The 25,205-nt window shown below is 47.2% G+C and overlaps 15 protein-coding genes across 32 annotated transcripts; 8 read left to right on the top strand and 7 right to left on the bottom strand.

The window, feature by feature from the left end:
- Positions 1-19: 19 nt before the first annotated feature.
- FOXG_20291 (uncharacterized protein) lies at positions 20-1,563 on the top strand. The gene is made up of 2 exons (XM_018400562.1): positions 20-220; positions 270-1,563. Exons 1-2 carry the CDS (start codon positions 210-212, stop codon positions 553-555), a joined length of 297 nt encoding a protein of 98 aa, XP_018248047.1. The 5' UTR covers positions 20-209; the 3' UTR covers positions 556-1,563.
- FOXG_10396 (uncharacterized protein) lies at positions 557-1,571 on the bottom strand (the record flags this gene model as incomplete). Its single annotated transcript, XM_018389722.1, has 4 exons — positions 557-826; positions 848-1,102; positions 1,167-1,414; positions 1,475-1,571. 4 exons carry the CDS (start codon positions 1,569-1,571, stop codon positions 557-559), a joined length of 870 nt encoding a protein of 289 aa, XP_018248046.1.
- Positions 1,572-2,019: 448 nt separating this feature from the next.
- FOXG_10395 (uncharacterized protein) lies at positions 2,020-3,397 on the bottom strand (the record flags this gene model as incomplete). Its single annotated transcript, XM_018389721.1, has 3 exons — positions 2,020-2,030; positions 2,211-3,187; positions 3,327-3,397. The coding sequence occupies 3 exons, from the start codon at positions 3,395-3,397 to the stop codon at positions 2,020-2,022; spliced, it is 1,059 nt and encodes a 352-aa protein (XP_018248045.1).
- A 276-nt stretch (positions 3,398-3,673) lies between these two features.
- FOXG_10394 (uncharacterized protein) lies at positions 3,674-5,865 on the bottom strand. 2 transcript variants are annotated; one of them, XM_018389720.1, is made up of 3 exons: positions 4,973-5,865; positions 4,091-4,918; positions 3,674-4,025 (listed from the first exon to the last, which is right to left on the bottom strand). In XM_018389720.1, exons 1-3 carry the CDS (start codon positions 5,673-5,675, stop codon positions 4,000-4,002), a joined length of 1,557 nt encoding a protein of 518 aa, XP_018248044.1. In that variant the 5' UTR covers positions 5,676-5,865; the 3' UTR covers positions 3,674-3,999. The 2 variants fall into 2 exon arrangements, with proteins under 2 accessions (XP_018248044.1, XP_018248043.1); XM_018389719.1 differs by having other exon boundaries at positions 3,674-4,918.
- Positions 5,866-7,884: 2,019 nt separating this feature from the next.
- FOXG_10393 (uncharacterized protein) lies at positions 7,885-9,144 on the top strand. The gene is made up of 2 exons (XM_018389718.1): positions 7,885-8,171; positions 8,230-9,144. Exons 1-2 carry the CDS (start codon positions 7,939-7,941, stop codon positions 8,924-8,926), a joined length of 930 nt encoding a protein of 309 aa, XP_018248042.1. The 5' UTR covers positions 7,885-7,938; the 3' UTR covers positions 8,927-9,144.
- A 1,575-nt stretch (positions 9,145-10,719) lies between these two features.
- Positions 10,720-11,073, bottom strand: FOXG_10392 (uncharacterized protein; the record flags this gene model as incomplete). The annotated part of the gene is made up of 1 exon (XM_018389717.1): positions 10,720-11,073. The coding sequence occupies one exon, from the start codon at positions 11,071-11,073 to the stop codon at positions 10,720-10,722; it is 354 nt and encodes a 117-aa protein (XP_018248041.1).
- Positions 11,074-11,091: 18 nt separating this feature from the next.
- Positions 11,092-11,862, bottom strand: FOXG_10391 (uncharacterized protein; the record flags this gene model as incomplete). The annotated part of the gene is made up of 1 exon (XM_018389716.1): positions 11,092-11,862. One exon carries the CDS (start codon positions 11,860-11,862, stop codon positions 11,092-11,094), a length of 771 nt encoding a protein of 256 aa, XP_018248040.1.
- Positions 11,863-13,007: 1,145 nt separating this feature from the next.
- On the top strand, positions 13,008-13,631 carry FOXG_20290 (uncharacterized protein; the record flags this gene model as incomplete). The annotated part of the gene is made up of 1 exon (XM_018400561.1): positions 13,008-13,631. One exon carries the CDS (start codon positions 13,008-13,010, stop codon positions 13,629-13,631), a length of 624 nt encoding a protein of 207 aa, XP_018248039.1.
- Positions 13,632-13,758: 127 nt separating this feature from the next.
- FOXG_10390 (uncharacterized protein) lies at positions 13,759-14,292 on the top strand (the record flags this gene model as incomplete). The annotated part of the gene is made up of 3 exons (XM_018389715.1): positions 13,759-13,769; positions 13,849-14,010; positions 14,088-14,292. 3 exons carry the CDS (start codon positions 13,759-13,761, stop codon positions 14,290-14,292), a joined length of 378 nt encoding a protein of 125 aa, XP_018248038.1.
- Positions 14,293-14,960: 668 nt separating this feature from the next.
- On the top strand, positions 14,961-17,312 carry FOXG_20289 (uncharacterized protein). The gene is made up of 6 exons (XM_018400560.1): positions 14,961-15,351; positions 15,401-15,514; positions 15,563-15,692; positions 15,746-16,151; positions 16,200-16,607; positions 16,664-17,312. The coding sequence occupies exons 1-6, from the start codon at positions 15,036-15,038 to the stop codon at positions 16,715-16,717; spliced, it is 1,428 nt and encodes a 475-aa protein (XP_018248037.1). The 5' UTR covers positions 14,961-15,035; the 3' UTR covers positions 16,718-17,312.
- On the bottom strand, positions 16,820-17,787 carry FOXG_10389 (uncharacterized protein). Of its 2 annotated transcripts, XM_018389714.1 has the most exons (3): positions 17,732-17,787; positions 17,501-17,646; positions 16,820-17,447 (listed from the first exon to the last, which is right to left on the bottom strand). In XM_018389714.1, exons 2-3 carry the CDS (start codon positions 17,608-17,610, stop codon positions 16,913-16,915), a joined length of 645 nt encoding a protein of 214 aa, XP_018248036.1. In that variant the 5' UTR covers positions 17,611-17,646; positions 17,732-17,787; the 3' UTR covers positions 16,820-16,912. The 2 variants fall into 2 exon arrangements, with proteins under 2 accessions (XP_018248036.1, XP_018248035.1); XM_018389713.1 differs by having other exon boundaries at positions 17,501-17,787.
- Positions 17,788-19,017: 1,230 nt separating this feature from the next.
- FOXG_10388 (uncharacterized protein) lies at positions 19,018-20,864 on the top strand (the record flags this gene model as incomplete). The annotated part of the gene is made up of 5 exons (XM_018389712.1): positions 19,018-19,335; positions 19,383-19,952; positions 20,002-20,104; positions 20,151-20,554; positions 20,631-20,864. The coding sequence occupies 5 exons, from the start codon at positions 19,018-19,020 to the stop codon at positions 20,862-20,864; spliced, it is 1,629 nt and encodes a 542-aa protein (XP_018248034.1).
- Positions 20,865-20,953: 89 nt separating this feature from the next.
- On the top strand, positions 20,954-21,356 carry FOXG_20288 (uncharacterized protein; the record flags this gene model as incomplete). The annotated part of the gene is made up of 2 exons (XM_018400559.1): positions 20,954-21,209; positions 21,262-21,356. 2 exons carry the CDS (start codon positions 20,954-20,956, stop codon positions 21,354-21,356), a joined length of 351 nt encoding a protein of 116 aa, XP_018248033.1.
- Positions 21,357-21,600: 244 nt separating this feature from the next.
- FOXG_20287 (uncharacterized protein) lies at positions 21,601-22,065 on the bottom strand (the record flags this gene model as incomplete). Its single annotated transcript, XM_018400558.1, has 2 exons — positions 21,601-21,983; positions 22,033-22,065. The coding sequence occupies 2 exons, from the start codon at positions 22,063-22,065 to the stop codon at positions 21,813-21,815; spliced, it is 204 nt and encodes a 67-aa protein (XP_018248032.1). The 3' UTR covers positions 21,601-21,812.
- Positions 22,066-22,556: 491 nt separating this feature from the next.
- FOXG_10387 (uncharacterized protein) lies at positions 22,557-25,050 on the top strand. Of its 16 annotated transcripts, XM_018389697.1 has the most exons (8): positions 22,557-22,891; positions 22,968-23,081; positions 23,136-23,268; positions 23,328-23,745; positions 23,810-24,011; positions 24,062-24,285; positions 24,339-24,413; positions 24,469-25,050. In XM_018389697.1, exons 1-7 carry the CDS (start codon positions 22,720-22,722, stop codon positions 24,405-24,407), a joined length of 1,332 nt encoding a protein of 443 aa, XP_018248017.1. In that variant the 5' UTR covers positions 22,557-22,719; the 3' UTR covers positions 24,408-24,413; positions 24,469-25,050. The 16 variants fall into 16 exon arrangements, with proteins under 16 accessions (XP_018248017.1, XP_018248016.1, XP_018248021.1 ...); XM_018389696.1 differs by having other exon boundaries at positions 24,339-25,050; XM_018389707.1 differs by having other exon boundaries at positions 23,810-24,285.
- The last annotated feature ends 155 nt before the right edge of the window (positions 25,051-25,205 follow it).

Raw genomic sequence — 25,205 nt, 5'->3', positions numbered from 1 at the left:
CTTTTTGATACTGTATCGTGGTAATTTAACATAATTGGCCTTTGTTCCGTTGGTATTGATAGCCTGTAATAACTCCAAACGGTTACAAGCATCGACAAACATGGTACTTTTAGCTCTTGAGTCCACCACCTTCTGTCGTCAACGCCCTATCTACCGCTGGTCTAGATACGTGCCATTGGAATCGCCTGCACGTTCATAACCGTACTGCCATGACTAGAGAGTATGCTCCACAAGCTTGATCCCCTCGGCTTCGGCTCTGACTCGGATAGGGTCACAGATCTCGCGGGAGTAGGGAGCAATCACGCCAGGCTTGTTGGAGGCTGGCTCGTCGTCAAGAAGCAGCTGGATGGCAATGCCGCAGGTCAACCCGACAGACTTGGCCATGGCCGAGTAGCCGCCAGGCTCCCCAAAGAGTTCGAGGGCCGACGTGCTTGTATTCTATCACAGGTGATATTAGCTACACTTCCTTTTCGACAAGAACACTCGATCGATACTCGCTTTAGTTCCGTCCTTCCACTCGACAACGAACTTGTGTTGAAGCATTACCAGATCTAGCTCACTGACCTGGAAGCTGCATATCTTGTCCAGTTGATCGGAGAGTGGCGACGGGAGAATCGCGGGCGGCAGCGACTTCATCCGAGAATAGCCCCATCCACTTGAGGCCGGCCAAGATCTTACTACGTTCTTCGGGGGAGCGGAAACTGCAAACCTCATCTACCTTGGCCAGAAGATCAACCTCAGTGGCAGAAGCTGCGCCTGTAAGCTGCTGCTGAATGTGAGACCACTTCAGACCCTCATTCAGCCAGGCTTTGGAGCCTGTGTCAAGCTAGCCAAGGCCAATCAGAACTTTTCCTAGAGCAGGGTTGCCATCGTATCTGAGAGAACCCCGGATGACGGCGTGAGCTTCGGCTATTCCATAAGCTTGACGAAATGGTACGGAATCTCGATTGGGATACGCAAGAAACGAGTACCCATCAAGAACATGGTATAGAACTGCCTTGTTCATGAAATCCTTGTTGGAAATCTCAATGACCTTGCCATCTTGGAGAAAGGTAGCGGAAATCTGCTGCGAAAGCAAGGCGCCGCGGGGAGACCAAGAAAACTGGGGAGTCAGAGGTTACACAGGGAGATAAAAATAAATTGGTACAGGCGGTAGGCCAACGTACCTTGAAACGCAAAGGGTTGTCAGATACTTCAGGGGCAGGAGAATCGTAGCTTGTGGTAACAACGTTTGTATTGCCCTTGATAGCCGATTGAACGATGGCCGCATGGTGGACAAACGGTACGAGAGAAATGACGAGGTCGTGTTCGGCGACGTGATGGTCAAGCTCCGGTGAAGCGACGTCAAGGGCGACGGCTTTAGCTGAAGACCTTCCAGCTGCAATATTTTGGGTGGAAGAAAGAGTACGGCAGGCTGGTAGTGTCCAAAAAATCAGCGCATCAAAGCTTCAGAGAGGATGGGTAGGACACTGACCAATTGTGAGAACGTTTTTCTTGTCCCGGAGCAGGTAATCAACACATGGCTTTGCAACCATGCCACTTCCCAGAGCAATAATCTTCTTCTCAGGCATGATGATAAAATTCAGTGCAATGCTGGGTAACACCTACGGGAATGTTGATCGATCGAGATAGATGTGTTGGACTTGGGAGAGCAATCGGAGGATGTATCAAGCTAACACAAGGAAAGAAAAACCAATCCCTTCAGTTACTTTAGACATCCGACAAGCTATTTTAACAAAGGTTATCATCATAACTTACACAAAACAAACTTTGAGAATCGAGTGTCTATACATCAAGGGGCTAGAGCCTTTGAACTTTTGAGCCACCTTGAGAAGCCAGGAAATAGACACTTTTGGCAGGCCATTCCATGCTATTGATTGATTCAATTATCTTCAATCTCTTGTGTTAATACACTCTCGACTTTTATATTGATGAATAAGCTCCATTCCCAACCCGCGAATAGCATCTTCCGGATACTTCTTGATCCAAGTTATGCTAGGTGAATATAAACTTTCAGACCTAAGTTTTGGCTGTAGATAACACATGGAGTTCATATTTTAGACCTTATACATGATGTAAATAATCCCAGACAGCCAACGAATGTACCTTTGTAACGTGATGAAACTCTGCAATTGACGCTGACTCATTGACAGAAGCCACTGGGGAACCATCAATAAAATACTCAGGCTTATTTAGTAGGGAATACTCACTTGTTTCTGGGCTGCAGCCAAAGATGTAAGCCGGGATGTCAGCATACCGATAATGTTTACAATCTGATCCGCCCATCGAGGGGATGGGAATAGGAGCATCGGCGCCTGGTCGCAGACTCTTGGCGTTGTCCTTGAGATGCCTAACGATGGGATGATCGATTACCGAGTAATTGAAGGGATTACTCGCAGCAGCTTGCTTCTTGATCGTAATGCTCGCGGGCTCGTATTGCGGGATGATGGTATCAATCAGCTCCAGAACCGTGTCTTCTCGCATCCCCACTGGCATACGAATATCGAGCTCAAAGATACATGTTTCTGGGATCATGTTGACTTTGAGACCGCCCTTAATTGTGCCAACGTTAACAGTCGGTCGAGCAATGATTGTAATAGTTCCAGGACCCATTGCTTGATCGATAGCTCGCTTGACCTCCGGCTTTTCCAGATGCCTCTCCATTTCGTCTGGTAGATCGACTGGTAGTGATTCAACTGACTTGATGACCTCATCGATGAAAGCACTGGCTGTTCGGATGGCGCCCTTACTGAGATGAAGATATGGTCCCAACGCGCCTTTGGTCTTGACAGTACATGTCAATCGCAGCGATCCCTTTTCTGCGAATCTGATAGTCTCGAGACCACCTGGTTCAGCACACAGCATGAGGTCACCACCCCATCTGTGCTTGTCTTGTTCAATGAGATATTTGGTACCCCATTTCCCACCCGTCTCTTCGTCAGCGACAGCGCAAAGGGCAACACTACCCGACGGGAGATGGCGACGCTCGTACAAAAAATCATATGCAATGATGAGCGAAGCAGTCCCAGACTTCATGTCTACGACTCCGCGCCCATGGAGTCTTCCATCGACTATATCGCCCGACCAAGGATCTCGAGACCAGCCGCTACCGTCACCAACGGGAAAAACATCGACATGGCCGTTCAGCACGACGCGCGGGCCAGGGCCTTTTCCGCCTTGAAAGTCGCTAATTACATTAACTTTTGCCGTCCCCGTTGACGTCGACGAGTTCGTAAGGGATGTTCTTGCTGGATAAATATTCTCCGATGACTGCTGTTGCTCTGCTTGTCTCCCCAGGGGGGTTTGGAGATGCGGCCTGCACGAACTTTTGAAGAAAGCTGGTTTGATTGTGTTCATCAGCGGCGAGGGCCCGGAGAAGAGATCGCTTCTGGAGCATGGTGTGTGTACTGCTGCGAATGGGATGCATTGATGGGAAAAGATGGTGGTATATGGATACGCTGATTTTATACAATTTGATCGTCGGTGATCATCGGAGAGTTTTGGAGGATGATTCACGCCGGCTTTCGGTGACAGAAGCAATAGCTGGGTTTGGGATTATTAGATTGCCTGGATAAAATTTAAAAAAGAAGTATGAAAGCCATTTAAACTTTATTTTAGTTTTACAAACTTATACAAAACCTCCTAAGCTCGTACCTATCATTCTTTTAGATCTCTAGCTAAGGACTGCCAATATCATCTATCACCTCGAGGGACAGGCCGGTTGGGGGAGTTAGCCCCTCTAATCGCTGGAATTCCAAGGGTGGATTCGGAGCTGTGATGGGTGCGCGATAACCTGCTGTTGATTTCATCCATGCGGGGGATCATTGACTTTGAGGCTTGATCGTCTTCGATACGTCTCGTCGCATGCAAAGATGGATGGCTGTCAGCCTGTCATGGCGCATACTGGTACAAACTCATCAATTGACAGTCAATACAGAGATGAATATCGGCAACCGGAGTAGTAAAAAGCCAAGAATGCATTGCTACATATGCTAACAACTATGATACAGGGGTCTTGGTGGTATCTGCAGAACTTAATTAGAATCCTTTTCTGGAATATCACTCGCCCCCTCATGTACGGGCGCACTACCTTCCTGGCCCTTGAGGACCTGCACGCCAGGCTCGAAGGAACCGTCATCGTGGACTGGCGGTCCAGTAAAGTTCTTTCGAGCATAAGCAGCATACCAAACGATGGCAATAGCGGCAAAGCCGGCAAACACGGCAGAAGCGTAGTTCATGGTACCAGGTTCAACAGGGAGAGAAACGGGCATGCAGAAGATGACGATGGAGAAGACGATCCAGACGACGCAAATGCCATTGATGATGGGGCCAAACTTGCCCAGAGGGTAGGGAGAGTGCTTAACGATCTTTCGGCCTCGCACCATGTTGACAGCGACAGGGACACCATAGGAGGAAGACAGACAGATGGTGGCGACACCAGTGAAGGAGTTGAAAGCAGCAGAAGAGCCAAAGTAGATGCATCCGAGGATGCAGTCAACGACGGTAGAGAGGATGAGAGCATTGACAGGCATGTCAAGGCGGTGGTTGACCTTACTCCAGAGCTTGTATCCAGGAATGGCACCATCTCTAGCAAAAGCGTAGGTGCAGCGAGATGCAGCGGTAAGGGCACCAATGCCTGCGAACATGAGAATGCCAAGAATAAGGAAGAGGAGACCGAAGCCACCAGCAGCAGAACCGGTAACAACCTTGAACAGGGTACCGATAGGCTGGGAGTTGGCGACGGAGAGAAGCATCTGAACATCGGGAAGGACGAAGAGAATGGGGATGAGGTAAATAATTCCGGTGACACCGGCGGCAGCGACGGAGAGGACGATGGCCTTGGGAACCTCACGTTCGGGGTTCTGGACCTCTTCGCACATGGCAGCGACCATGCCGTAGCCAGTCAGGACATAAGCACCTATTGGTTAGGGATAGTTAGCGACCGTTTAATCGAAAGGCTTGGCATACGTACCTTGCAGCAGTCCCACGAAGAACGACCAGCCTGTAGGCCAGCCACTTGCCGAAGCATCATAGTGAGTAAAGACGAACTCAGCAGAGCGACGCGAAGGTGCCATAGCAAGCAATGTGACGATAATGATGATGACACTCGCGCCGGTCCAGTAAATGCAGACCTTGTTGATAAGGTCCAAGTACCGCGAACCAAAAGCGTTGACCAAAGCACAGACAAGCATCACAGCCCAGAAGCACAAGACCGTCTGCCATGTATTCGCGACAAAATCCTCATTGAAGATGGTAATGGCGCTAAGGATAAGCTGCGCACCAGAAAAATTGATCGAAAGTGTAACGGTCCAATTTCCCACGAGCGTGAGCCAGCCATCGACAAAGCTGACGATAGGAGCGTAGCGAGGCGTGCTGAGCATGGCGCTCCAGTAATACACGCCGCCGGCCGTTGGGAACACGGCGCAGATCTCGGCGAGAGAGGCGGCGATGCACATGGAGATGAGCGACACGAGGACCCAGCCCCAGAGAACGGTGACAGCTTGGCCGTTGGTCAAGGTGATGTACATTGTCGTCGAGAGACCGAAGGGGACGGCCATGATGGCGAAGGACAGGCCGAGGACGCTCAGCATGCTGAGGTTTCGAGGGAGCTCAGCCTTGTAGCCCAGACGGGCGAGGGCCTGATCGGCGTCGCCGCTTTTGGTGGCAGACTCCATGATGGACAGCAGTTACAGATGAAGAAGCAATTAAGATAGAGTAATAAGTAGAGTGTTGGAATTATGGCGCGGTACTATGTGTACCTATGCTGTGTTGTCGCGTCAATTATGATTAGGGGAAAGTGGGCATTATTATCTTTTTAAAAAAGCAGACGAGAAATGAGAATCAAGGAAACGGGCCGTGAGGGGCCTAGACTCGGCGTCCTCCACGATCTAGGTCCTACTTATCTCTGTCCTGAACGGGTTAGTCCATCTGGGGTACACGAGCATTAGTGGCTTGACATTTCGGTCATAATACCGCTGATCACACGTATTAACGCGGCTACATTCCGCCGTCTGTGCATGTGAGAGAGCGCGATCGCGGCTATTCACCTTCTCCAAATACGAGCCTCGAAAGACAGCAACTTCAGCGATAACAAACCGACGAATTCTCACTTATATCTGATAACAAGGCAGCATCTCCACATGATAAGCATCGACTCATTTCCCATTTCCCCAGATTGAGCTGATACGGATCCCAGAATCTCCTACGTAAAGGCAAGCCCGAACAAGGAATCGTTTGATAGCGACCCCACCAGGAGATAACCGCGCACCGAGCTGACACAGCGCGTCAACTGACTTTACTGGGCAGAACCTGTCACCAAGATCCTCCGTTAATCTTCTCCGCATTCTACGTTTCGTCGGTAGTTACCACGCTTGGCCTCTTGCGGAGATATCCCTGTCTGACTCGTGAACTATCGCGTGTCACGCCTCGTGGATGACTTGGCGGTTTAGTGATTCAGCTTTTGAGGGGTAACACCATCGTTACAAACTAATTAGACATTGCATCTGTTGATTGGATATAGTAAAACACACTGTGCTACTGTAGTTGTAGTGTTGGACTGCTGGTCATAGCTCCCAATTAGCAGTATAGGACCATCAACCGCGAGCCGCGCTCTCTATCAAGACTACATGATAGCTGGAATATACTCGAATCAGCCATTTGCCGATGCATCCGGCTTGTCATTAGAAGGCGACGTTTAATTTCCATACTCATCCCTCATAAGACTTCCCATCATCAACACTGCCTGCTTTATCAGGGTCACTTCATGGCTCCCTTAGACCGGGCGCGATCGTGAGGGTGGCGAAGAGATGCTCTGTGCAGCTCACTACACGCGGGTACGATTTGTGAGACTGCTAGACTTGACACTGTGGCAACATCATACAGTAATTGCAAATGTTGAGCCAGCTTCTCTTTGCGGCGATATCTGGGACCCCTGATGCGTGAAGTGATCTGTGCCTGATGCAGCACAGATGGACCAAGAATGCACGCTGAGGAGAATTTCCAAGTGATGGCATTAGATATTGTTTACCAACATGAAAGTACCTATCGTTTGACTTTGATGTCTTCTTATCGTCTAGCATAATAGTCAAGCCCTTCCTGTTACCATCACGTTCACTTGTAGCGTGGGAAGTAGCAGAAGGATGATTTGTCAAAATCAGTAAACGAGCCCATTTTCTGTGGTTTCCGGTCTCCTCATTAGGCTGCTCGAACTTTCAGCTAATTATACAGCAAGGTGCCCTTCATGTTTACCTCGAAGGGTTGTGGACATGGCATAATCAAGAAAACGCGCAGCTAACCGCGTCATCTTCTCAAGACGCAGTACAACAAGACCAAAACCCCCAACTTGTGAAGAATGATTGAAGCTCAAAAATTGTGATATCGATACTGGAAAGAACATGACGTGGAGTTTGGGGGCCACTTTTGTTGTTTCATTCCATTCATAGACCGCCTATTCAATCATCACTCCTGTTACAGTCTAAGGTGGTAAAGAATATGGATGTCGACTTGTACAATTTCCTTTTTCGCGGTCGCCTTGCTAGGCGATATAATAGAAAGCATATAGTTTGCTTATAGCATTGGCTGAACTGGTATTCATCTATGCACACCTAACCTAGGTAACAAGATAGCCCTGATTGTATGGATAAGATGTAATTATATTAACATATTAAGAATCATCACTAGCCTGATATTGAATTCTTTTATCTACACAGAGAGAATTTAAGAGATTAATATCTGTATACAATGGAAGATAATATAAAGCGGAAGAAAATACATTGCTTCCTGTATTAAGAGTCTATTTAAGCATCAAGTAAGCTTACATAATACTCTAACGTAGAGTATAAATATTACCTTTAGGTTAGATCTTATTCCCCAACAAAGCACTTACTCACATCTCACGTATCAACCTTCATACTATATACAATCCGTGCATCTTTAGAAATGTCTGTTCTTCCAACTGTAGCAATCGCTGGTGCGACTGGTAATCTCGGTGCCAAAGTTACTGAGGGCTTTCTCCAACAGCCATTTCGCGATAGGTTCCATGACATCATAGTCCTGGCACGCTCCCGCTCACCCAAGGCCGAGAATCTCGTGAAACACGGCGCATCATTGCGTCTGTATGCCGAGGAGAACTTGCAAGAGGCACTAGCTGGAGTTGATGTCCTGATCAACACGTACGTCTACTTCAGTTTGACTGTGACAAGACCTGACACAGCTCGTTCTTAAATACAGCGTAGGTCCCAGTGGTCATCACTTCAAAGAGGCCCTTCTTCGCAGCATTCCTGGGTCCGGCGTTAAGCTCTATTTCCCTTCCGAGTTTGGTGTCGATCATTATGTGCACGACTTTTCACACGAAGAATGGGACGCTAAGAAGGCGCATTTCCAGCTAGCATCAGAGCTCATCCCCAACATAAGCATGTGTCGCGTCTATGCTGGCCTATTTCTCGAGGACTCCATCGGTCCGTGGTTTGGCTTCGATACCAAGAGGGGCCGATACGAGGCCATAGGGGATCCTGCGCAGAAAACCTCCTACACGAGTATGTATGACGTTGGCAAGGCACTCGCCATACTCGCAAGCCAACCAGTCGGCACCATACCGCCTGAGGTGCACCTTAGCGGTGATAGCAAGTCTATGATTGAGATAGCAGAGCTTATGCAAGCGAACGGGGCTGATCGTATACAAGTGACGAGTGTGCCGCTTGAAAGCTATAAGGCCAGTGTGCTAGCGAAGCCATCGCCTACGCCAGAGCGATACCTACGCTTCTTGATGGGCGAGGGCAAAATTCAGCACTCGAGTGATGGGATAGGTAATCAAAATGATATAGTCCAGGTAACTGGAGGCCTATCGACTTGGATGTCTATGTCGCAGTTGGCAAAGGATACCGGTGGAAGGCCTTGGGCTGAAGCGGAATGGGAACCAGTCAACTAGTGTCCATTTGGATATCAAGAGTAAGATACTAACAGCTAATTCTGGTATAGTATAGCAAACCGCTATCACAGATGGAATAACTTGATCAGATTATAGTCTGAAAATTGATAATCTCGTCGAGGAGACTGCCAATGCCACTTACACTTCACGCACCCCGAGCTTGCTCCCATGTGACATTGATCCCAGCCTCAATCTTGAATGAGAGATTAGTAACGAGATTTAACTGTAATTAGTATCAGTATCATAGATGTGAATATCTTAGACTTTGATGATTCCCTGGTTTATCGAGGCAATTTTGTGACGCGAAGGAATACTATGCCGCAAGCTAGTATTCAACCGACTGAGCCCGACTCACTATTGATCTGTAATGATATGTATGTATGTTGAATTACTGACCGGCGGCCGCTGCATAGCATTGAGGCTAGATAGATGCTGTATGAAGAGCATTCAGCCGCATGTTGAAGGACCTTTTGACCCTTGAGCTGGCTAGCGGCTATTGCGGGTTTGCTTCCGCCAATCCCATCACATGGATATTTTGTATCATTGGCCCTTGACACGAAGCGGATAAGACGGCATGACACTCTACGCATTGAAATGACAAGGTTGGAAACTGTCGAGATCTTTTGTCTTTCTATCTCAGACGAAATGGGAGTCATGAGGCACAATTCTACAGCTCTAATCTCAGCTTAGTAATATATCACTATATCTCTTTAATATTATTCTTTAAGAATAATAAAAAGTAATATAAAAGGCTTTAGTTTATTATTTATAGATATTAAACTCTTATTACTTACTACTTCTAGTCTTAGATTCTTATATTACTAAAACCCCTTATATATAATATATATAGTTATTATAAAATCTATAATCCCTATCCTTGCTCTGCAGTTAGTTATTATTTATGCAGGATTTATGATGCCAGAGAAATCTCCTAATGGTATATATAATATATATATGAATAATCAAGGGCTTGGAGTCTATGATGGACTGACAGTTGACCACACTACCACCGTGACTCCGAGGGCACCTTCATTTCACCTGAAGGCTCGCCAGTGGAGGGATGAAGGTGGATAGGACCGGAGTGATCCGGAGATGTTCTGTGGATGTGGGTATGTATAAACATTGGCATCAATCCTCATCATCTTCAAGTGCATAATAAATTAACTTCTTGAAAACTCTGGTCTCTCTATGAACCATGGAAATTGCTATACAGCAGTCGATATGCTTAAAGCACAATTTGACAGATCGGATAACGGCGTGGGTGAGGTCACTCAAGCTTGGTATTCTATTTGGGAGGACGTGGTAAGTTGTTTTCAATCTCCGTTGGACACATTTGTACTCAAGTAGGCAATTGCATATCCTATTCCTACTACATACACCTGAATAGGTTGGATTCTGCTGTACTGACGGTCAATATATGATGACTTCTTCCCAATACGCCGATCTCCTTGTGCAGGTCACAGATACATGTGGCTGGTATGTGCCAGGAACATTGGTACCGTCTTCCATCGGGTTTGATACGGTTGGCTGTGGGTACATGAGTTATTCCCCTGGCCTTGACTTCTGTGCCATTTCAGACAGCGGTAAATTCATGGGCCGCAACGGGCGTTCCTGAGCTTGAACAAATCCACCGGCTCTAGAACTGGCAATGGGAGCCCCTTCATACAGTACCGCTATCAATCATCAAACCCACTGCTTTGTTCTTCCTGTCATAGTAAAGATTTGATGCCATGTCCATAGTTGGTATATTCATATTCAGTTTCCAAAGAATTAAAGAAGTCCTTGACACTCTTCTACGAGAGTTCTTTCTTGGAATCATCATTCAAATCGAGTTTTGCTCTCATACCTTTCCCGCCTACATTGAGAGCCACGCCGTACTTTCGCTGCTGGGTCTTGTGATCGTCATCCGGCGTTGTTACAGAATCTTGAGTTGAGTTGCCATCTGTAGAGCTTCCATCGCCTAGAGGACGCTCAAGCTCAATATCTACAAGCCACGGATACTGCGTGAGTCCCTTGCTTCCCATAAGTGCCGCATTGACGAACAAGGTCTCCCCGGGAGCCAGTTGCTCTTCATCGCCCTGGCAGTAACTGGCGACACAACATCTTTGAGACCCATATCGCTCTAATCTGTCTTGACGAACTTTCATGTCTTCAGGAGACTCCCACTAGGTCCCTTGCAAGCGTGGCAGACTCTCCACAGCTCGTGACTTTGCATTGTCTATGTCGCTGAAATGGGATGGGTGTTCTGAAATCTGTGGTCGCCAAGAAACGATCTTTGCGCCCCAACTGTTGTGGACATGTCCGAAACAGTGAATTCGGGGCTGTGATTTTGCAATGGCAGAGAATAGTTGAGGGCAACCGATTCGTTGCCTTTGTGGCGTCATATCCATTATGCCGTGCGGCGGGCCATGTGTCACCACCATGTCAATCCCTTTTGGAATAGCAAACTCATGGGCCCCATTGTACTGGAAGCCCCAATCCGTGCTGCCGGCTGTAGAAGGAGTATATGGGCTGGTATAAACCTTCATCAAGGCGCCATTCTGGAGGCGAATCTCATGCGTTCCTTCGTTGAGGAACATGATACCATGGTCTCCCTCAATAAGCAGCCTCTTAGCCTCACCGTAGTCTCCGTACTCATCCTTGATACTTTGCTCGAGGTCCTCATGTGCAACTCTGCTTGCTTCTGCAATCTTATTTTTGAAGACCCCATCGTCAAGAGAGAAGTCATGATTTCCTGCAATGACAATCTTGATGGGGGCATCGACTTCCTTGAGAAGTTGAACCGTTTCTCGAAAGCCTTCCAGTTTAGAATCTTCCGTGAGGTCACCGCAATGTATGACAAGGTCGACTGGTGCGAGCGGTTTCTTATCTTCCTCGAAGCGTAATCCGTGAGTATCTGACAGGATAAGAACCCTTGTCTTAATGAGGGAGGACATTTTCAAAGCCTACTTTTGTAAGGTAGTGGTGTTTCGGGAGAAAAGAGGATTATAAATGGTGAACATGGCAAATGTAAATGAGTATAGGAGCGCGATAGAGCTGATATTTATTATACGTGTTTAGTGGAACAAGTTTATTTAGTGTTTTGAGCTTTCCAATGGATGGTTAGATACCAAGACAAGCTTCTCAGAAAGAGTTTCAGTCGTGAGCCTAATCCCGAAACTTTACACATAGTTCTCACTTTATGACTCAACGAAAAAGTAACGTTGTTGCATCAATGATGGTCCACGGCTAGCATGCACGGAGGCTAACCATTTTGACCAAAGAAATCATGGCAGAGAAAACATTAGTTTGATCCACATTTAGATATTTTTCTTTATTAATATTACCCTATTAACTCATGGAATCCGGTTGCGTTTATTGGTATATTGATCTTTTTTTCGATAACCGACATGTTACAAAGCGAATAAAAAGTCCGGTATTTAGTATCTAGTAACACAAGCACTGCGTACTTGATCTGTAGACTCACATGAAGCTCATCAGCTTGGTAGTATGGCAGATTGCCTTACAGCGAGTATTGGCGGCTCTAGATATAACTGCAACAACCTAAGTACAAGATGTGATAATGAATGGCTAGTAGATTTGACGTACAAATCCAAAGTATATACCCAGAAAGTACATGTTATAAGATCATCGAATTCGAAAGGCGCGCTTTTATCACATTGGTAAACTTGTTCTGCTTTCTAGTAAGAGATGTCTAGGCAATGATAAAGAGGACTCATCGTTTGGTCTCGTCAACAGGCATATATTAAGAAATATAATGGAAAAGTGACAACTCTTCCACGCTCGTGACCCTTGAATAATGTTTGTGGCACAGTGCCATAAACTGTAATTTTGAAGACTTTTGTAAAATCAGAGCAGTACCATGCTAAGTTCTGTGTGTTGATATAAGCTCTCACTCTCAGCTGCAAATAACAATACCATGGAAATACTTCAACAAACTCTATTCTAAAGTTGACTGCGCATGGGTATATAAGAGCGTAAGGTAGTCCTTTTCCCACTAGATAACTCTCCCTCCTTTTATCACCAGAGACTCCTTTTCACCCAAGTTTGACCACCAAAACTTGAACTGACAGCAGACGAGATGGGCCTTTTCGACTTCATAAACCGAGCTTTTCCTCCTTCCTACCTAGAAGTCACAGCAACCAAGTCATGGAAAGTGACACTCTTGTTTGGATCTGACCCAGACTTATTGAGAGAGGCAATCCCGCAGGTGAAACTGAACATCGGCTGGCAAGCCCACCTCGAGCTTTCCACGAAAGATATCATCGGTTTGATGAGGGAAGGGCTGTACGTGTCTCAGGAAAACGTTGTTGTGCAGGAGAGTTGCATGACCGTACGTCCCTACCAGCAGGAGCACCAGACGTACTACTATGATCGTCATTTTGCTCTTGCCGGCCCTAATTGGAAAGGGAATTTGGTGGTCACGACACTTAGTTGCCATATTGCAACCAACTTCCGTGTTGAGCATCTCTCAGCTGACAAAGTATGTCGCTCTTATGCATTGGATGCTTCTAAGACGGAATGCTGGGTATACTCTTTCATGATAAATAACCCTGAGGTCAACGCAAACTTCATTTTAGATGACACTCCCTTGAAAGGCTTATGGCCGTGGCCTCGCAACGAACATGTCATTCAAGGAATGGAAGGAGAAAGGGAAAAGACGAAGGAGAGAATCGAGGAAGTCGAAATGCTTGACCTGCTCTAAATGAACTGTCGAGCTCCATGAACTGGAAAGGACGCACTTGCTTGTTTTGATAGACTTCAATATACTTAACTTCTGGCTCGCCGGTTTATCTCTTACTTTTCCTTTTCCCATCTTCAAAAACATCACCATGGCAAAACTGTATGTGTACTCTCTGATTCACAGATTACCACAATGATCCACAACTCACCACTATGATTCACTGTGCTAACTTTTATAGTTTAATTTACCATATCACATTCGCTCTCCGGTGCTCACAGCCGCCCCAAGCCCGCCCCAACCCACCGTCAAGCTCTCACCCTCCCCAAGATGCGGCTCCTTCCGCCGGCCAGGGTCAGGCCGCCGATGCCACGGCGCGTCCTCCGGAGGTGCACGACCCTCTGTAAGTCGACTCTTTCTTCCATAAGTCATCGTTTACCGTTTAATCCAATGAGATGCTAACTATCCTGACCGATCTAGTAGCCCAGCGGGAGCACCTCGGAGGAGCGCCGTCGGCTGGCAACTACCGGCCTCGACCCTCCCTGGCAGCGGGAGTCGCGAGCCGTGGGGGGTGGAGACGGCACTCTACACGGGCTGGGTTGGGGCGGTGGCAATCATTGGGGCAGTGCTGATGGGCACCGGATACATACTTATCCAAGCGATGAAGGTGTATTCATCTTTATAAACATCAATATAACAGCGTTATGCGTTACGACACACTATTATGATTCACTAACTTACATCACGGTGATGCAAAATGCTCGGATTTGTAATTTATTCACAACATTAAACTTGCACCGTGAATGACCCTGACGTCAGGCGACAGGATATTATCAAACAACAAATGCCCGTTAGGCCCCGATGCAGCGCTGTTACCTTTGACACAAGGAGACGGGCTGCTGCTCATTATAAAAACTGGATACTAAAATCCTTTATGCAGTCTTATTACAGTGCCTCATGAGGACTTCACTGGGGACCGAGATATCCTGATACTTGAAACTACGTAAGGATATAAGAAAACATCTGTCTCTTATCTGTCCCAAGAGATAAAAGACGTAGGTAAGTAAGACATAGATTTAGGTAAATTCAGTATAGATTAATAGACCTTTAGGCTAATCTTTTACAGCACCTTAATGCCCTGTCAGAAATTTTCTCGCTCCCCGAGATCTGCCCTCTTGTCCTACAGCCTGGATGGGAGTCAATCCATGTCCGCCGTAGGCTCACAGCCTGAATGCATTCATGCATATGTTTCAGATTATCACTGTCTGGGTGTGATTCGTCGCTGATCATAATAACGGTCAGCCCTAATAACCATGCAGGTTCCTCAAAAAGGCGGTTCCCCTCGCAACCTGACGACAAAATTCTCGCTGTCGCCTTTCCTGGCTACTGGATGTCAAAAACATCGAAACACAGTTTCGTCATCACAAGATGCCTACAAAAGGCATAGACGATCGCCGCATACATATAGTGCTGACTTCGGCAATGGACTACATCAAAGGCTTTCGACAGTATCATGTGAACTTCTGGCTCTGCACGCTTCTGTTATTTCTCGTGGAGCTTGGTTGTGCAATCCTTGCTGCTCCTTCGCCCATGCTTCTAGAGACAGCCGTTTGTCGGCATCATTTTGAGAAAGACAGACAGCTTCTCAATGGAGAGCTAACAGATGAGTTCTGCAGGAGTAACGAGGTACAAGTGCATTTCGCATTCGTAATAACTGTGCTGTCAACACTGTCGACATTGGCTGGTATGCAAAATCATAACGGCCCTCCAAGACAAAGGCTGACCGTGCAAAGCGACGATGATGCAAGTCCCAATGGGAATGCTTGGGGACAAAGGCGGCATTCGTCTTGCTTTTATGCTGAATGCCACCAGTACTATCTTCTACTGGGGATGCATAGCAATCGTAGGTATGGCGTCCCGCATCGCACTTGAAGTAGGCCTACTCATCTTGATAGGATCGCAGCATCACTTTCCACTCTGGGGCTTCTATCTCTCACCAATGTTCATACTCTTAGGAGGTGGACCATGGGCGACTGGTACACTTGTTTTCGCTGCCATTAGCGACAGTGTCAAGCCAGAACAAAGGCATGCCCCAACTCTCAGCATTCCCAATCCCAGAATTGACATGAATATTTTAGAACAACAGCGTTCTCGATCATGGAGGCGATATCAGGAATCGCGGACCTCCTCGGGCCAATTATTGGCACAATGACGATGACCATTCACCTCGGGATTCCATTCGCTCTCGCACTCGTGGTTTTCTCTTTGATGTTCATTCCAGCGAGCCATCTTCGCGAGAACACAGTGAGCGACATGGAGGGTGTTCGGTCATCACTAGCTGAGACCGAGTCACTTATCAGTGTCGACAGCACTTCGGATCCTGAGGAGACTGACTTAGAACACACCGCCAGGGACCTGCTCCCTCCAAGAGCCGTCATATTCAGCATATGCTTTATCTGCTTCTTTTTCTTCCAGGTAGCAAGGGACTCCACGAACTATTTGATACCTTGGGTGTCTTTACGCTTTGGAGAGACCATGGCCCGGGTATGCTGGCTCACTCAACCATATTGTTAACAACTGACCATGTCACAGGCCGGACTCCTATTCTCTCTACGAGCAATCATGTCATCTCTTCTATACTTTGTTATCTTGCCGCTTGCCACTTCTTGGATAGACCAGACTTGGCAAAGTGCAAACAGAGATCTTGCACTTTCTGCATCAGGTGCTTTTTGTTGTACATTGGGCACTCTCATTGTCGCAGCCGCACCAAACCTTGCGACGGTTGCTTTTGGATTTGCACTATCGGTTCTGGGATCAAGCATGACCGTTACGTTACGATCTTTCCTTGCTTCAAACGTGCAAAATGCTTTTTCGGGGCGTTTATTCGCGGGTATCTCTATGACAGGGACTATTGGTAGCCTCGTTGGCATGCCCATCATGGGAGCTGCCTATTCTTTGGGCATCAACTACAATATTGGGCTTCCTTTCTTGGTCTCGGCAGTAAGTTACATCGAGCCAGTATGTAACTAACTCGTGGCCAGCTAACATTGTCCCAGCTATCGTATTTTCTCGTACTTGGACTCCTTGTATGGCTTGCGTCGAGGATCTGACATGGTGACGGAGACAGCGGGCGAGTCGCGAGAAGAGGTTGCAAGCCTCAAGACATATCTACGTGAATATTAAACACCCATGCATTAAATTGAATATCACGTCGAGGCCGCATGGATATTTTTTGACTATCTTCACTAGTTACATTCACGTTTCTCATAATACCTGTCTCTGACATCGGATGCAAGGGACGACCCTTAATAATGCTTTGGACAGACCCAACAAGCCCGCGCAAGTTTGATTGTGGCATCATTCAGACCACTCTTGCAATCGAACGACCAGACAGACGGACTATGGGTCGGGGTGAGGTCAACGCTAAGGTCCTCAGGCCTAGAGGCAGGTACAGTGAAGTTGACACGACCTCGATTCTTCTCGATGCGGCCGACAATTTCATCTTCACCAATGACACAGATGCCCAAGACATCCAAGAGATTTGTCTCAGCCAAAAAGGCACGCAGCCGTTCTACAAATCCAGCGGGCAAGGGGACGTCCTTGTACTCTTCTTGGCCAGGATGATTGAAGCCAAACTCATATGGCTCCAGCATATCATCCCAAAACCTCCAGGACCGTGGAACTAGGTAGCCTCCAGCCATTCTACCATCTGGAGGGACAGGCCATGGGGTTGAAACGTGGCCGAATTCCACAACACGTTCACCTTCTTCAATGGAGAAGTGTTTGTGAAGTAGGGCCAGGCCAACCGTGTCAGTGACCCCAAAATGTTGAAAGATGTCTCTGTATAGATCATGAGAAGGAAGGTCTGGCAAACGGAAACTGGGGGGCCTCACCTCAGTTCTGCCAGGTCAGCCCTGTCTCCAAGCTTGGCCAAACGTTCACTGAGAAGTTTGTTTGACTCGCTCAGTGTGGACAAGCTGTTGAATACGTCGATGTGCCACATGTTGTTAAGCTATTGTGCAAATAGAAAACGTGGATACTATTGGGAACCCTGAAGTTAGCTGTTGATTTGGTTAAGCTAATGTCGAAACTTTCCGATGGCGTCAGGACGAGGGCCTCGATACATCATATTTTATGGCCTCATTCTATGAGGCTCTCAGCCTGAAATTTCGTTGCATCCATTCACTGAAAGTTATGTACAGTCTTCCAGTACACCAGCACTTTGAGCATCCAACTCTGTTGATAACCCCACCGTTCATCAATAATTTGCGGGTTATGTGTTGTAACGTGACCATTCATATCCATCAGTTATCTCCGATGCCTAACTTGAGGCCTACCCTCCCCATGACTTGTATGACATCAAGCTCCATGCAGAGCCTCAATTTTAAATATGTATTGTACCCGGGACCGGGAAAGTGGTCGGAGATGGATGTGACTTGTCCGCTTTACCTCGGGTCATGGGGCTCTAAGATCGATTTATGCATCATACATGCATCTTATCCTCGGGGAGCGCGAAAGCTTCTGATATCAAACCAGAGTGCCAAAATAAACTAGTCCGAGGGCCTACTAAGATCTGCCAAAGTTACCTAAGTCTTTTTGTCACTTAAGATAGATGAACTCGGGTCAGCGGGTACATGTACAAAAGAATGATGGAGTGATGGGCATACCATTTATCCTGATTCTAGGCTGATCCGTGCAGCGCCCCCCTGCACACCGACTGCAGACGATATGCCCGCGTCAGTCTTTGCTGAGTGGCTTTGTGCAGCCTTGTTTCGGAGCGGGCAACATATGCACGCTGGCATCATCATTGTTTGGGGTTTAGATGTTTGTCGTTTCTGCATGGTCTAGTGCCTTTGCTCGGACGTTTTAGCATGGAGCTCAAACCCTAAATGAAACAAATACCTATAAGACCGGAGTCCTAAGCTTTTCAGGACTTCTCTGGTCTTTGAAAATGGGTTGACACTCTAGAAAGGTCATATGATTTCATGCTGATTTGTGTAACACATCAAGGGAGCACATTGCTGATTTGGGCTTATTGCAGCTACCCAACACATTTTTTCAATGTGCACAAATCACATCATATGCAATATGCCGTCTTGAGACATACATGCCGTCAATCTCTCAACCAGACGGAGGATGTGCTCCCTTTCGATCATGTTCTGCAAGTGAGCAGCCTCCATAGGTCGCCCAACCTAGCGCTGTCACGCACTCAATTTTCTCTCGGACATCAATGAATTGGGAGGTATCACATGGTAAAAATAAATGTTGTGAGAATTTAGGAATCACTGAGGAGTCTGCGACCGCAGTGAGTGCTACCAACCGTACTATGTGTAAAACGTTCACAGACAGTTTTATAGACTTGGTCCAACCATCACACAATTTTCTCATCCACACTTGCTATCAATTAGCCATGTCACATCACTACTCACCCAACTCTAGTATTCTCTCCGTTCCCGATGGGGATACTCGATCTGCGAGTGACGTATGCGATGGGACTGAACCATTCAGCTACGCGAATGGCGATTTCCACCGAGGCCACGTCCACTTCGCCGCTGAATTGGGCAGCGCCGTCGAGGAAGCCGTTGCATCGATTGTAGCAAGACACGGAGGCTCTGGTATTGACAAGAGCCTTGCCTGGGAAGCCATTCAGAGTCTAGCAAGGTCCAAGCTTGACGGACTTACAAGTAGCTTGATAGCACCAGGGGACCAAGGCTTTCACACTTCTAATGTATGTACCAGTTAGTCTTAGTTAACAGAAAACTAATTCATTGCTAGAATTTTATTTCTGCCACTGAAACTTCGCTTCTCTTTTTTGGAAATGCCGGCTCTATGGACCACGATGTCCCATTGACGACAGGCTTGGATGCGTTCTTCCAGAATGAACAGCCTCCTGGCTTCGAAAATGTTCAAAACCTGGCCGTACCAGAACTAGAACGTACCATTTATGATGATGGTCCCTCCTCATTGTGGCAGATGCCCATTCCAAGTCCCTCCTCCGGAACGATTACTCTGCCAACCAATAGTCCATCCTTACAAGAGCCGTGGCCGGATGGAGATTCTGTTAAGTCTTTCACGACAGATAGCACACGCACTATCAAAACCACTCCTGTTCCTAGACGTCGTGGTACGGCGGCCGGACAGGCCGGACAAAGACTCGCGATTCCTCAAGCACGGCACGACGATTCTTGGCCCCAGAGAAACTTCAGACCTTTATCCAAGCGTTCTATAGCTCAAGCTGATCGTTTGATGCAAATTGATGTGACGAAACTACCTAGTCAGCGATCTAAGCGTGGAAGACCGAGTCAACGGCCTAGTTGCGCTCGTTGCAAGATTCAGAAAAGAAGAGTGAGTTGGGAATCTTCAAAATCAACGAGAGAGCTCACAAGCGTCAAAGTGCTCTGGCAACGCTAAGGCTTGCGAGTCTTGTGATGTGTCATCCGTGTATCGACATCTCTGCATTCCCGCAGATTTTAAAGGGTCGCGAACTCTCCTTCACAGTATGTCATCAAGTCCAGCAGAAAGTTCAGTGCCAAGATATTGTAGGCTTGTACCAAACACGGATCCAATCTTTACTCGATAACGTCGCTGAATGGCTCCCGGTAGAAAGTTGTAATGCAGTAAATATTGAAATCTCAAACGGGTTTACACCGACAATGCAAGTGTCATTAAGGCCGTACGTCCCTTTCAGCCAAGATGCTCTCACTCACGTGCTATTCCGTGGGACTGAAGCTGGCATGATTACTCCGAAGGCTGAGAGCACGGCATTTTCTCTGGAAAACGGCACTTTAACACCGGAGAAGATCGATGCCTATTGCGATAGCCTTGCATTCGACCTAGCACTGAATGAAGGAAGGAAGGCAACGGACAGGAATAGGCTTGCGAGTCATATTCTTATCTTTGCTACGACACAATGTGCAGGACTTCAGGAAGTGCCGAGTATAGAAGGGGTATGTAACTGGATCGTTTGTCATCTTGCCTTGAATGACTCTTCGGGTGCACAACTCAAACTAACTCGGCATGTAGATCGGCTTAGTACAGCTTGCGCTACGGTTCTGGGCCATGCAGGCTGTATTTTTCAAGTACCCTTGGACGATAGTGAAAGGTGCTTCAGAGATAGGCATGTCTCCGCTGGATATCCCTGGATGTTGGTTTGGAAAGACACTACTCCCGCGGCTTGTCAACCAACAACTCGACAAGGCTTTCGAAACCCGTATGGATGAACTTGAACGAGAGATCCTTGAACAACTTCAAATATGATCCTCCGCCGTGACCGAGGCACGCACTGGTGTGCCATTTTCTTAACAACTTTTACACTCTTACATAGCCTCGAGAGAGACTCGTGGAACATGCACGCCTGGGAGTATGAGAAGAATCGTGATGGTGGAACTCGTTGGCCTTTGAGAAGAGACCCGTGTGATTACTATGGTCAGAACAAACATATCGCAGATACATTGACGACATATTTCCGTATTGTGACGAATGGGCATGCGCCATTTGCCATAGACTGGACAAAATCTTCAAACCAAGGCCTCCTGGGTGAGAGTTCACATGCTCGGTCGCTGATTGAGGGCATACAAAAAGACCTACAGAACCCCCAGTCCAGTAAGTAAAATGCTCCTAGAATTTTAAGTGATAATCACTGATCATATAACAGACTACGGGAGAGAGTTATATGCCCTGAGCGAGTTTCGAAGGGACGATATCGAGAGCTTGAACTATTACTATACCAAGAGATTGATTTTAGGTTAGACCAAGCAAGATACGATGCTATATTTAGGAGTATCTCAGCTATGAAGCTACAAATAAACACTTGAAGCAAATACAGAAGAAAAACCTGTGACGTCATATACCGTCCCGCAATAATCATATTCGCCAAGCTGGCGGCCGCCCACGATTCGTCCACCCAGCCATAATCAGCAGGGCATCTACGGAGTACCATGTACATAAATACTCCCTGCAAATCTGTGACGCTACCAGGTGGATACTACGGGTAACCGATCCTAGTTCAGGGGCAAGACAGAATTCGCAATGGGCACTTACACGTACAGTAACATATATCTTGACGTCCTCATCTGGGTATCTTTTCGCAATAAATTCATGCCCAACACAGCATTTCCCTGCACAAAACGACTCTTCTCATTCCACGGGTGAGATGGCCTCAACACCTGAGCTGACAATTGGTGGCTGTGAGACAGCGTCACACCGTCACAGCCTGACTTTCACAATGCTGTCATCCGTGCTTGCGCGTCGGCCATAGGGAAAAGGATCGTCGCAGTTTCGGAGCCACATTTCAATGGAGGTATCTTTTCCTGTGAGTACCTCCAATCCGTGTAATCCGGCGTGTTTCATCTCCTCCTTGGAGTTCTTTGTGGTGGGCTGCAGTGGTCAGCGAGACTGGCTGCACAAACGGGTGAGTGCTGCTGACCTGTTTGTTGACGCATTTCATTTTCTCGTTCATTTTTGTGACGAATCAAGTGAACGGTACAAGATAGTGGTAATTTAGGGACAAAAAGTTGCGTTGGTGATTCAGAAATGTTTCAAATTATTGCTTCTTCCTGGCAAGGGAGTCTGCTCAGCTCTCCTTATACTTCATTCCTCCTCATCCTCATCGCCCGGTCAAACCTATGTTTCTCTTAGCGCCGGAAAGTATGAAATTCTGAATATTCTAATGTTTTTCCGATTGTCATTCTGCTACTCTCGAATCTCTATGATCGAGGCCACCAGTAACAGAGTTGCGGAAACTCAGGTGGCGGGCGTACAAATACTAGAGCCTGATTTACCGTCTGCTCCTCTGATTCGCCTGCCTCAGTCACCTTGCATATTTCAATGCGGCATGGGCCAACGTAACACTCCATTAATTTTGCAGCTGATCCTTGCGGGTGATGTACATTCCGAGCATGTCTTTCCTGAAGTAGTGTGGTGCATTTGCATTTGCTGAAGCAAAGGTGGCTTCAAACCTCTTCCCTATCCCCGAGTTCATTTGCCGATCAAGCTCCCGCTTCCATTCTTGCTTTCCCTTTCCTCTTATCTCAGTGCTCTCGCCCGGTAAATATACCACCAGAATGCCTTATGATAAATTGATTTCACGTCTCGCCAGCACCCTGCTGTAAACATGATGCAGACTGATACGAAATCCGCTTGCTTGGCATTGGTTTTCTTGGGTCTCATGACCGTAGGCGATTCCGTGACTGACAGCCTTCTCCCCGCTCTCGCAGATGACGCTCACACCCAATCGGGTCGCTGGAATCTGGGCACTGCGGCTCTTGTTCTCAAAAGCGTGTCTGGTACGTCGGCGCTTCACGTCTAACGAGGTTTTCGATCATAACCTAAATATCGCTTTATTACTGACTCACAGCACAGATATTATAGGCCAGTTTGTGATTGGCTATTCTCTCAACACTAAGCCCAAGCATCATGCGATGAACATTAACGTCACGAGTATCCTTGTCGCCAGTCTCGTCACATTGTTGAGCTGTATGCGAGTATCAGGCATACAATTCCCATGAACTCAAAAACTAATGGTGATAGTATTTTACGACCAGCAATGGCCCGTCTTGGTTGCCATAGTCGGCCCTCTAGTAAGATGTATCGGAGGAGGGTCCCATGCCTCGGCATTTCTCATACTCGCCATACTCCATGATCAGGCCCCTCCTCAGTACCGGTATGCTTCCTCATCCTTCGCATCCTGGTAGCCATGAATTTATACTGATGGTTTCTCAGGTTCGCAAGTTACTACTGGACAGGATCTATTTCGGTCTTGGCTCAGGCTCTAGGTCCATTCTTTGCCTCTGTCCTCGCTGATCACAGTCACGTCTTGCCCGGGGTGCTGTCCGGAACCTGTTGCCTTGTCGGCTTTTGGATTTCAGATTCACTAAAACCTCCGTCTTGCGAGAGCAATAACCCTAGTCATAATGAGACCACTTCCTTGTTGCCTCATCACCAAAACGATGTTGAGATTAAGAGACTCAGCATATCGGTTGCAGAGTATATGTCTAGATGCTTTGGCAAAAAGTCTCTTATCAGAAGGTCGAGCCTAACATTTCTGCCACAAGTGTTTTTCCTCATGGCTATTTGTAAATCAACTCGGCCACTTTTCAAAACCTACATTCAGCACAGAGACCATGTTAGTCCTACAGAGGTATGCCTACCAAGCCCTACGTCGATTTTCAACCCATAATTACTGACCACGATTATACATCTAGGCCGACGCCTTGTGGCTTCTCCGAAGTGCCATGAGCGTTCTGATTTTTGGCATCATCCTACCAGGCATTGCTCTGGGCACTGCACCAAGGGTCTCATACCCTAACAACATGAATCTTCGTGTCGCCAGAATCAGCGTTTTATTCATTTCGGCTGGCGCCTTCATGATAGGTCTATCAGGTTCTCTACGTGCCATCACAATAGGTCTGTCTTACCCAAAACCGAAGATAACACTTTCTGAGACCAGTTCCAAGCCCTTGTGATAAATACTCTCGGTGTAGCAACTGATCTTAGCCTCCTTGCCTTTGCATCGTGTAACTTCAGCAGCTCCGATGCAGGAACTGTCATTATGACCTTGGCATCAATCGAGAGCGCAGGAACATTGCTCGGGATTGGGGTTCTATACCCGATCTATCAGTGGAGTATTAACGAAGACCTACCATTCCTCGCAGGAGGCGTTCCTTACTACATATGCGGGGTGAGTATACACAGTTCGAGTCTATGTAGCCTACCTGCTTATTCAAACTACAGTCTCTCTACGCAGTCACTGCCGTAGTTGTGTGGTCTTTAAGAACGAGAAGACAAGCTCCTGATTCATGAGCTGTGGTATGTAGGATTAACCCTATAAGAACTTTGCTAACAGACGTTCTCCCCACTGCAGGGGATCCAATAATCCCATGCAAACAAGATCTTGAAAGCCCTAACCCGGGGTCGAAATAGTTGAAAGGTTGAGTTAGGAACTTGTAGGCCAATAAAATACGGTGGTGTGATGAGGTACCAACTCGATAAGGTTCACAGGACTGCAGATCGGGGCATTTGAGAGCTCGTTTCCTTTTCCCCGTAAAGTTACAGAAGCCGGTGTCGCTTCTCCTCGTCCAGTATGAAGTCATGGGTATAGGCAATATGAGGGGGTAAATTAGCCGTTCTTGGAATCAACTGGCTGATATCATTTTCCTGGTACTGTAGACTTGACCTGTGATATTGGCTACTCAGCTACCGGTCTTGGCGCCACTCGGCTTTTCCCTCATTATCTTGATATATCTCGCTAAGCTACATCATAAGCTTCATATCACCAGATAGGTTTTGACCACCTAAAGAGTCAGAAGACTAGCTTCCAATACTTCGGGCTCCTTCTGTCTCAACACCAAACAAGTATCCATAGAACTGGCATTTGTGAATGGCTCGGGCTGTATATGAAGTCCGCGGAACTTGCTCATATAGACGCCCAGCTGCAGACTGCAACCCAACACGAGACAATTCTGATGCACTGGGCCAACCAAGATGGGACTATTTGCAAAGCAATGCGATGAATCATCATATCTCAACAGCGAGTATTCAGGAAACTACTCAGGACTGGTCGATGGTCGCCAAACGAATACGACGGGTCCACAACGGTCA

Source organism: Fusarium oxysporum, chromosome 7 (assembly GCF_000149955.1).
Source record: "Fusarium oxysporum f. sp. lycopersici 4287 chromosome 7, whole genome shotgun sequence".
Taxonomy (NCBI): Eukaryota; Fungi; Ascomycota; class Sordariomycetes; order Hypocreales; family Nectriaceae; genus Fusarium; species Fusarium oxysporum.
The sequence above is the reverse complement of the archived record's forward strand: the minus strand, read 5'-3'. Positions and strand labels throughout refer to the sequence as shown.